Consider the following 10586-nt stretch of genomic DNA (forward strand, 5'->3'; position numbering starts at 1 on the left):
AAGGCTTGAGAGGCACTAATAAAAAATAAAAATAAAAATCGAGCATGCATTAGCGTCCATGCCATTCGTTGCTTAATATTATGTGGAGGAAATTCCATACCCAGCTTCGGCAACAATGGGTTCGCTGGTGACAAGGTTAGGAGTAGCGACTTCAGCTGCCATGATGAAATAGAAGGAAGGATTGAAAGGAAAAGAAAAAAGAAGAAAGGGAAACAGAGATGGGATAAGAGGAGATCATTTTTTTATTGTTGACTCAGTGAGATTGCATTGGCAACTCGGAACCAAAGTGAAGTCACAAATCATTAAACTTTTTGAGATCCGTAACGCCAAATCAAAGGGCACATCTTGATTTTTTTCTTTTTTGCATCACAGATATGGCTGCCAACCAATCCACATACGACCCAGAATGTTGGGATCGGTGGCTAGATCGATCAAGCAACTCACTTGCTCGTGCGCATCGTTGCACTTTTTGTCCACTTGGGCTCGTTTGTTGAATTTGCGGTCACCCCGAGCCACTTTGTCTAAAGCCTTAAAATACGGCTTACTTTTATGGCCATTTGCAAGTTCGTCCACAATGATATCTAACAAAACTCCGCTCAGTATCTCGGTCCGCATGAATTCGTCTCGACACACATGCAAGGTCCCGGTTAATTCAACGAGCTAAACTTACATGCTGGATTCTCGCCTTGCAATTTACGCTTGGCCACGTCCAGTTTCTGTTGCGGATACCATGCAATTTCTTCATCCAGACTGGAACCACTGGACCATTCCGATGATCGTCCTGAAGATCCCGAGGAGCGACTTGCGCTCAAGCTAGTCTCGCCGCCACGTTCTACAAATAATATACACATACAACATGATTACTCGTGTTGTAACAGTCGGGAGCCAAGGAAAAAAAATCTTACTTTGAGTTCGAGCCTGTTTTGTTGCGGCCTTTTGCCAATCCAGCAAGGGTTCATGGATAAACACATTCATTGTATTGAGCAGTAAATCCTTTTCTTGTTGAATCGCTTTTTGAGTGCCAAAAAAATAAAAGGATAATTTTAGTGCGCGAATAAAATGATAAGAAAAAAATTGTTGATGACCCTACCTTGTAACACGTTGGTCATTGGTACTTCGATACCTCCTGCAATGCCAATGGGTTCTAGAGTACCGATCAGTTGTCTGGTTAAGCGGAAAGGCACCAGTTCGGGTACTGGAAGGAGTTCCGTGGCGGATCCAAAGGCGTGGCCAAAATCAATGGGAATAAGACGGCCTCTACATGTGGAAAATTCAGTACGCTTGAGGATAACCACTTAAAGGTAAAGCAAAAACAGTAATCATTTTTACCTCTTAAGATCGATCAAAAAGTTTTCCAAGTGACGATCCCCAATACCTGTTTGGGTTTTTGAATCAGCACCACAACGCACTTCATCCATTTAAGTAAAAATGTTTACCTAGTAAATAGCCGGAAACGCAAATGGCTGCCAAACTATTGGCAAAGTCCTTGCGAATAAACAAGAATGCTTCAGGAGAAGCCGCTAGCTTGAATAAATAATTGTTTAGGATGTCATCTCTGAATAAACCAGCACACTGTTCAAAATGCCGGACAACATCATCACGCGACGCCTTGAATGCATTGTGGTAGCCTAAAAATGGTTAAAAAAAAGTACGCATCATTAGTTTGTACATTCTCACAGGACATTTTTCCGCTTACCCATCATGTCGCCTTTATGCTTCCAAATCCAGGAACGGTAATTTTCCTGAGCTTTTGTCATCAGTTGTTTGTTGTTCAATTGCTCATCGATACACGAACGCAAAGGCTTGGTATCGCTGACCCATTCAATGATACCAATATTGGTGGCCATGGGCACGACTTTGTAAGTATTGATGTGAATATTTTGTCGTGCGCAAAAGCTGTTGCGTTTGATCATTTCATTCATCACAGTAAATAACTGCTCAATACGTTGGTCCAAACGCAAATCTTCGCCACCCTAATAAAAAGTATTCCAGTGAGCCTGCTTTGTAAAAAAAAATGTCAGCAAGCAGGTTGACCTACCTTGACCAGAAATAGATATTCTTTTTCGTCAGTACCGTAGATGCGGATTCGCTTCGGTTTTCGTAAAGAATTCATCACCAACAACCTCTCATCAAAGCTGGCAATTTTTGCATGCAGTTCGGGGTACGGTTTGCCCACGCCCGTGTATTGCCCGGGAACTTCAATCGATTGATCATAGTTGGCACTTTGAAATTCGGCCAACCAAGGCGAATAAGAACGAAGCAATTCCGGAGGACCGGGTAGTTTCTGGTTTTGCACCTCCTTTTGATAATACTTGATCAATTTGTTGATATCTTTGCTGCTGAGTTTCAGCAATTTCCCGCCGTCTTTGCCTAGAATGAGCGTAAATCTCGGAACCGTAAACCGTACACATATTATGGATATATACCGCAAATCTCTCGGATGTCCGACCCATGTTTGACCGCAAAGGCTTTCGGAATCGTTCCCATACGCCGATCATTGTGGTCCAAAAGTAAGTGGCTGAATTCTTGGAACGCACCCTCGACATAGGCTTTGCTGACATCAGTACGGTCGGCCATGGACTAACGGAAAATATAAGCGGCCGATGATTCTGTATTTCAATTCAATTTTATCATTTACCTGCATGAAATCCAGGAAATCTTTCATAATATGTTCAGGATTTGTCAGTCTTCTTAACTCCATCGAGAACTCTTCTAATAGCGGTGAAGCAATAGCGTGTTTGATGGCTTTGATTTGTTCGCGGTTAGCAGGATCCAATTTGTCCGCAATACGTTCGTAATGCTCGTTGCTGATATGGAAGGGATAGTATAACGCGTTGGGATAGGTGGAAGCAATCTAGCAAAAGTCCTCAGTCTACCGATCCATTGGAATCAGTTCACCATCTACTTTCTTTCTTACCTTGTGTAACACTAGGAATACGTGTTTGGCTATGGGGGTATCCAGGATAGCCACCAACTGAGGAATCCATTTAATATACATCCATGTAGCATCAAATGTTTCAGCCTATTCACCAAGGATGAGCATCAAATAGACAATGGTCATCCTACGAAACATCATTCCATACATTCTTTTCAAAGTCCTTGCTGCTCTCTGGGTATTTTTCAATCAGTTCTAATAACCGGGGAAATCGCTCCATCGCCTGACGCTGGCCAAGCGCCATGGCCTTGAAATAGCAATTGACCACTGTGCGACTGTACGTGTCATTATTTAGTCGTAACTAAAAAGCGGGAGTCCCATAAGCGAGTGTGAGACTAGGCGTTACGATTTGTAGTGAGCGAGAACATACCTGGACATCCGATGTTTCATCTTCGTTGCTGCGTAATGCATTATCGCAGTATTGACCCAGGGCCCAGTAGCACTCGGCTTGTACCGTTTCCTATCAATGACCTCTCAGTATAGGATTCTACATGGAGCGTTTTTGTTTACATGAGCGACCAAGTCTAGTACGTACATTGTCTGTCATTTTCGCTTGAGCTGCTTTGGCCCATTTGTGTCCATGCTTTTCAAGGTGATTGGCCAATAATCCCGCGTTCTTGAACTGACCAGGTTCGAGGTGCTTAGATGCGTAACGGCTTTCGAGGATTTCTTTGTATCCTTCGGGAACAGTTTGCACGTAAGATCGCGCCAGCTCAAACACTTTGGACGCCGTGAGACAGTAGTTGTAATCCGTATTGTCCGATGCCTGTATCAAATCCTAATGAATACGAAGAACTTTCACTCGTCCCTGTCAATATGCAACTTGCCTGCTGTTTCAAAAGACGAGCCAGGGCACGAGCAATCATTTGTGGTCGTTGCGGGTTGTCAATCATGGATACCGAAAGACGCTTCAGGTCGATCTGTAAAATGATGTATTGTCGTTCCATGGATGGCAAACCGATCTGATTTAAAAACTGTAAACGATCAGCTGCCACATTAAAGTTGTTCTGTTCTCGAGCTCCTAAAATCATCTCTTTCAGGAATCCTTTGCGACTTTCAGTGCATGCATCCTTGATTTCAGCCTGTGCCTGTGCATGGTTCAGTGGTCCGTCGATAAACAATAAAATACAACGTAATATCTACCTCCCAGTCCTGAGTAATATTCTCAAAGGTGTCCATGAAGACCAATCGGCTGTCAATGATATTATCCCAAATGTTCATTTCATCCAGCTTTGTATCGGGATATCTATTTTCGGGATGTTAAATTCCTCTGATGATACTGGCGGCATACACACAATACTGACCTTGCCGACAGGGATCGTATATACTTCAAGATGCCTGCTTTATCGACCGCTGACCGTTGGATCCCAGCAATCATATCAAGGAAATCGTCCAATTCGACCGTCTAAAATAGAGGTAGATGTGTTTTGTCAGAATAGAAATGCCAATGGTGAGTCCGCCATGTTGGATGGACATACTCTTTGCAACATGGCTAATTTCGCTTGTCTGCTATTCAAAGCCAGGGGGTGCAGACTGGTCCACACGGAAAGCAACACCTCGTATGCGTTACGGACATAATAGCGCGCACGATCATACTCGTTCTGGTAGATCGCGGACAAAGCCGTCTCTGTAATAAAAGAAAGGACGATCGTCAGCAAGGCAGACAATGGATGTAGCACAAACTGTCAGTACCAGAAGAGTAGTGTTGTATAAGATATTCCAATTTTTCAGGCGATTGTATAGCTGCAGCGACGAAAGGAAAGAGGGGGTTTGGGTTCTCGTTGGTCCAGGGAATCATTTCCTCCTTGTCATCGTGAAGGCCATCACGCAGTTTGACAAAACTGCACATGAAATACGGCAAAAATATATCCTGCATCACAACCTAAGAATCAAGGCGCTTCATTCCATTCCATAACAGAAACGTTACCCTGTTATCAACATCCCACAATAAATTGTAATCTCCGTGAAGATCTTCTTTCACAGTCGTGGCAATCGATTCCCACTGGGTGAGCTTCTCGTAACACTGAAGCCGTTCCTGGTCCCACAAGGACACCTAACACGCCGATCGTGTTAAAATTATATAGTAAGCGAAAGACTTGCTCACAAATCACCTCTTTCGGATCAGTGTCTTCGTGCAATGTCTCGTACGCGTCAAAGAACAAGTTGACGGCCTCGGGGTAATTTCCATCAATTTCCGCGTTAATGGCCTCTATCAAAAGAAAAACCGACAACCCAGCGGTCCAATTGAGTCATTGCTACTTTATAATGTGGCAACGAGAAACGAGCAACTTACTCTTGGGCAAATCGTCGGTAGCAATATGTGTTTGATACAGCATGCGGAAAATTTCTGGCTCGTCAATGCTCTTGTACAGCAGTGCTAGATCAATCCATTTCTGTTTGGCAATTGGTAGTCTCCTGGCCGTCCCGCTGCGAGCCCTTTTGTTTCCTGAAAGATTTTGAGGGAGAAAACGAAATTTGAGTAATGCTGGTCTCGAGTTAAGCCTTGATCATGATCTTACGAGGTTCTTCCGGTAATGCCGACTGCTTTTCGAGCACGCAAATGCCGATGTGTTGGTTATAACTTTGTTCACTGACATGATTCACAAGTGCGCTGTCAAGCTGACCACCGCCGAGTTCATAGCATATTCTTAGGAACGATCCTACCGTCGGCGGAAAGTAGGCAACGCAGAGTTCCAAGTTCCGTTCAATGACCGAGAGAATCTCATTCTTGTAATCGGCCTATCACGCAAGTAGCGTCAATTGCCTCTTGTCCATCCCACCCCTGGTCTTTCAATCTTACCATTTTTTGCGTATTACTGCTGTCATTGACAATAGCGACGACGAGATGTGCATGAAGCATACGTGCAATTTCATTATCGTAGCGTCCGAGCGTTTGCAGTGGCTCTATCAACTCCTTGTGTTTGATCTGGATATCCGGCAGTTCACCTATAGATCAACAAATGAGACTTCAGTTTGCACTCCATCAATCATTATGTACACGCCTTACCAATTCTGTATTGACGACACAGCGACACTTTTTTCTCACGTGCTTCTTTTTGCATCGATTCGTACATACGCAATCGTTTCTGGAGTCTCTCTTGCTGATACCTAAAGTAGGCGGAGTTGTCCGTTGAAGACGACTTTACAAACCGCCGTCGCAATCCGCTGTACTGTTTCTTTCTCTCTTCCATTTGACTGCGCATTCCTGTATAAGTACTTTTCCGTAGAGCATTTGATTCGCTTTACCTTTTTTGAGCTTCACCGTTGCTGGGCGAGTCGACCTGTGTACCAACACTAGGCGCTTCCGTACTCATCGTGGTAAACGTGGCTTGTGATGGTCCAAGGCTCGCCAACAGAGATCCTCCTGCTATTAACCTCTAATATCAGCCAAGTTTTCCGTGAAATGGATGCACTGTTATCAAGTACCTCCTGTTTGAGTTTGACTAAACGCTAAACTTTGTTGCGTGGCTCGAATGTTAAGCTCCAGGTCTTCAGGGTTCAGCTATACCACATCGTAAGTGAAAGACTCAGGAATTCAGGGTATACGGATATTCTTACGGATTGGTGCTGTGTAGCGACGAAAAGAGGCATCATCGACATATTCCTCTGCCACGATGTATCAAGCACCTGATAGTTTTCGTCGAAACGAGCATTGGGTAGAGGCTCTTCAAAGATAGGGTTTTCATATTCAAAGCTCTCCTTTGTTCCATCCAGGATGATTTGATTGCTGTAAAGGATGTAAATATTTTCGACATCCGGCAAATACATATTGCTACAGAAAGACCAGTACATGAGTCAATTCATCGGTATTAGCTTGCCATTTTCTGCATTACGTACTGCAACACGGTTCGAAGCCGTTCATATACGTCCGTATGAATATTATGTCGTGACTTTAGGAAAATCCCAATATCTTCACGGATGTTGTCGTCCTTGTCCAATAGACCCCGCAGTAGGCTCACCGAAATTTTGTCTTTGAGCGCCGATTTTTTATCCAACCCATCGTGCGCTTGCTTCAGAATGGAATAATACAGAGTCTATCAAGAAGGCATTATGTGAGTACCAGCGTCATATCCTATTGGCGGCACGAGATTCTCCTCTCACTTACACGACACTCCACATTTGTGTGGTTTTGAAATGACGACATCAAAATATCCATAAAGAAATTGAGCTGTCCAGCGTCAAGTGTTCGTACGATTTTATCGAGAAGACGAAGGATTGCCAATTGGGAAGCATTATCCCTGGGGAAAAAAAACACCATAAATAACTGCAGCCAAAAAGCAAGATCAGCTCAAGTGGATTACCTGTGGCGGATAATGTTAAGCAAGCCCTTGGTTTGCAAGGTCTGGAAAAGATCGTCCACTGAATCGCTGCATGCTCGTACAATATCCAAAGCAAAGATCTTAGATTGTCCATGCAACTGACCAAGCAAGAACATCACCTTGTTGATGAACGGTAGGCAGAGTGATGCCTCGTGCAGATGGATCCGATGAAGACAAACCAGGAATCGAGCCGTGTCTTGTCCTTGATTAATAATTGGGTCCAGTTCCTCAAGCTACCGAATGTTTAGAAGAGTACAGCAGTGCGGACACACATTATTCCGAGCAATTTACCTTTCTCATCAGCAAGCGTTCAATGTCCTCTTGCAACATGATCCCATGCTCTTTCATGAAATGGATAGACCAACCAGCCACCTACAAAAATTTGTCAGGTTCGGTTCGTGGCGATCATAAATAATTTGTATCTTGGCATTGATTACCTCGGCTGCGTCAGCATATACATCGCGATATTTGTTGCCCATATTGTCAATGAGTGCTGTATAGAACTGCTGTTCCGTCATATCGTCCAGATTCACTTCTGGGCCACTGTAATACGGATTGATGTCATTGGCTAACAGAATGCCCACCAACTGTAATCCTGTGAGGTTTCTCTTCGTTTGCTTGTCTCGACTGGCAAATTGGTCATAAATGTCGTGCTGTAGATGTGGAGTGTGAGTCATCTTGGAGCAAAGGATAAAGACAATGCAAGAATTACCGTAGGAATAATCATATTGTCATGCCAATTATCCATGACAGCCTTGATCGTCTGAATATTATTGCGCAGCACACGGTTGGTCTCATGGAAAGCATTGTTCACAAGATATTTCTATCCAAAGGCACCCACGTTTAGATCAATCACAGCTTGAAAACACATTGTATTTTCTCCATGTTTACCAAGAAGCTGAATAGCAAGTATCGGTCTTCATACGAATCATGGAGTGGCACAGTTTTGCCCCAAGCAATGATAATGACACATAAATCCTGTTGTCAAAGAGAGAACCAAACATGGTTCAGACATTGACAAGTGACGATGTTCTCCAGGTCCACCCCTCTTACCTGGATGAAATAATTCATTGGTTCGCCGTATTGATTTCCCTCAATAGCCAACTTCATCAATGGTCGCACCCAGTGATCGGCATGGGCTTCAAAGGCTTCTGGACAATTGATCACGATTTTCGCAATGAACAAGCGCACGGTCAAAGGTGTCTCTGCAATGCTAGTCAGTATGTGGTTGCTTGGCAAGAATGAAAACATGGATGGTATTTACCAATATGCGTAAATGTTTTATAAATGACGTTCATCCACAAGGGCATGGCGTTGGACCCTTCTTCATGCGGAACAATCGTCTTGTGAAGCATCTGAACAATAGCAACGAGATATTTCATGCAAGGGTTCTCGTTGAAAACATCGAGCTCGACTTCAGATTCATCTGTCGCCGCTGCAGTTGCTTGGCTACTCAACGGCAAGAAAAAAAAAAGGTAAATATGGACATGCGCAAAAGAAAACTTTTTTGCATACCTGCTGCTATCTACATCCATCGCGGTAGCAGCATCTTGACTTGCGCTTTCTTGTGATTTAGTTTCCTCCGGTGCCTGACTCATACCGCTTGTCTCGAGTGCCATCTTGCGGTTTTTGTTAGTCTTTTTTTACATATTGCAGGGTTTACACCATTCCAATAACTTACATCTGATAAGGAGGCCTGAGTTAAGCTGCTTCCCGAAAGGGCGACGGATGACATGTAAGAGACGTTGGATCTACGCGTTTTTGGGACTCGCAATCCCGTGCTAGCTCGAAAGTCTTCGAGCCGGGCTTTCATGAGTGGTTGTTTCAATTCGGCCGTCAGCTGGATGGTTTCTTCCGTGTCGATGATGTTGCTCCACAACGGTTCTTGCGGCTTATCTTGAAGTAAAAATCCTACATAGTAACGCTCACTGGTCCCCTTGGTGGTCTGCGTGCGTAGAATAGCCGATGCCGCAGCATTATAGGCCGCTTGTTCAAATTTCAGTCGTACTTTACGCATGCTGGCATCATCTTGAGCGACCTGTCATGACCATTTCCTAAATATCATCATACTACTATCAATCGACATATCCATTCTCAATACCTGAAGTTTCTTTGCGCTCACAGCGGTTTTCAAAAGAGCAGCAGTCAACTTTCGTCCGTTGCCGGCCTTGTCACCCACAGACGCCTCCCAAGTGCGGCTAATCTTGCTGTCTGGGCTGTGGACTTTGGAAATTGGCAGCAATTCATACATGATGTAAAGTTGCGGTTAAGGATAAAAAGATGAATCACTGCATCTTTCACGCGCGCGTGATCACCCTGGTAAGAGTGCGATTGAAAAAAAAAGGATATTTGCATGAGGCGGAAACAGCAGGCTTTCATTTCAAGGTCCTTGATGGTATCCTCCAGGGTGCCGAATTGCGGGAACCCTCTGGAAATAATTCCCATAATATACTCAATATTGGTATTGTAAAAAGCGACCGCATGCGTTTCAGGAACACGGGCAATCATCGAAGACACGATATTGATGGCATGTTGGCGAAGATTCATGTTGAGACCTTCATCCTTAAAATACCTGTTCACACGCAGAGTTAGCATTGATTGATGGATGAAAGCGACTATGACTGCATGGTACGAACCCAAGGCATGTCTGTGATACTTCTGTGAAGCTAGATAAACCGAGTGCTTGAGAAAAGGTGGTAATAGAGTCTTGAATAGCTGTCTCATGGACATGTTCGTCCTCTTGAATAAACACCGGCACTAAGCGATTGAAAATGATGATGGACTGGAAGCTGCTCATAATATTGAGCAATTTGTCCAAAGCGGTGATATACGTATTGTAACTGCAATCCACATGAGTTTCACGGTGCAGCAGCAGAATGGCTCTGTTTCACTCACATATCACTGCCGATTTTGAGATCTCTCGATGTCATTGGGAAATCATGGTTCACAATTTCCTTCAACGATTCGGATATCTGCCATGAATAAAAGCCTTTGTCAGCGTATCATAAAAGCCACTCGTGGTGTTGGCTTACCATTTCCTTGTGCGGCCCATCGACGCAAAGAAACATGGGTAAAAGATCAAACGCTTCAATTTTGGAAGCAAGTGGTTGACCTCGTCCGAGTGCTAGCTCCAAGGTTTTGCAAAAGTCGTCGAATAACGACGTGTCTTTGGACTGACTCAGCATATTCGGATTGGCGGTAAAGATCCACTTGACCACTGAAACAAGATCGTCTACATCCGACCCCGACTTCCACTGCTGCAATCTGCATTGGCACTTTTAGTACATTACCCCTTTATAAACCACTTTAAAAAGATCGTACAGTTCACTAAA

The 10586-nt window shown here is 44.0% G+C and overlaps 1 protein-coding gene across 1 annotated transcript; it reads right to left on the bottom strand.

Annotated features, from left to right (window-relative positions):
- Positions 1 to 264: 264 nt before the first annotated feature.
- Positions 265 to 10546, bottom strand: BYT42DRAFT_264940 (uncharacterized protein). Its single transcript, XM_051562773.1, has 44 exons — positions 10287 to 10546; positions 10150 to 10226; positions 9891 to 10094; positions 9604 to 9826; positions 9356 to 9508; positions 8936 to 9292; positions 8770 to 8873; positions 8519 to 8703; positions 8308 to 8459; positions 8146 to 8232; positions 7967 to 8077; positions 7692 to 7907; positions 7546 to 7626; positions 7237 to 7487; positions 7041 to 7173; positions 6773 to 6969; positions 6494 to 6707; positions 6362 to 6437; positions 6182 to 6302; positions 5943 to 6130; positions 5736 to 5881; positions 5455 to 5674; positions 5229 to 5381; positions 5047 to 5144; positions 4863 to 4988; positions 4628 to 4805; positions 4414 to 4562; positions 4240 to 4340; positions 4079 to 4181; positions 3763 to 4023; positions 3471 to 3701; positions 3306 to 3395; positions 3084 to 3236; positions 2918 to 3022; positions 2639 to 2854; positions 2427 to 2580; positions 2039 to 2370; positions 1697 to 1973; positions 1437 to 1628; positions 1330 to 1375; positions 1091 to 1257; positions 906 to 1010; positions 671 to 832; positions 265 to 581 (listed from the first exon to the last, which is right to left on the bottom strand). The coding sequence occupies exons 1-44, from the start codon at positions 10437 to 10439 to the stop codon at positions 367 to 369; spliced, it is 7263 nt and encodes a 2420-aa protein (XP_051425234.1). The 5' UTR covers positions 10440 to 10546; the 3' UTR covers positions 265 to 366.
- Between the last annotated feature and the right edge of the window lie 40 nt (positions 10547 to 10586).

Source organism: Radiomyces spectabilis, assembly GCF_025331425.1.
Source record: "Radiomyces spectabilis strain NRRL 2753 chromosome Unknown BYT42scaffold_4, whole genome shotgun sequence".
Classification (NCBI taxonomy): Eukaryota; Fungi; Mucoromycota; class Mucoromycetes; order Mucorales; family Radiomycetaceae; genus Radiomyces; species Radiomyces spectabilis.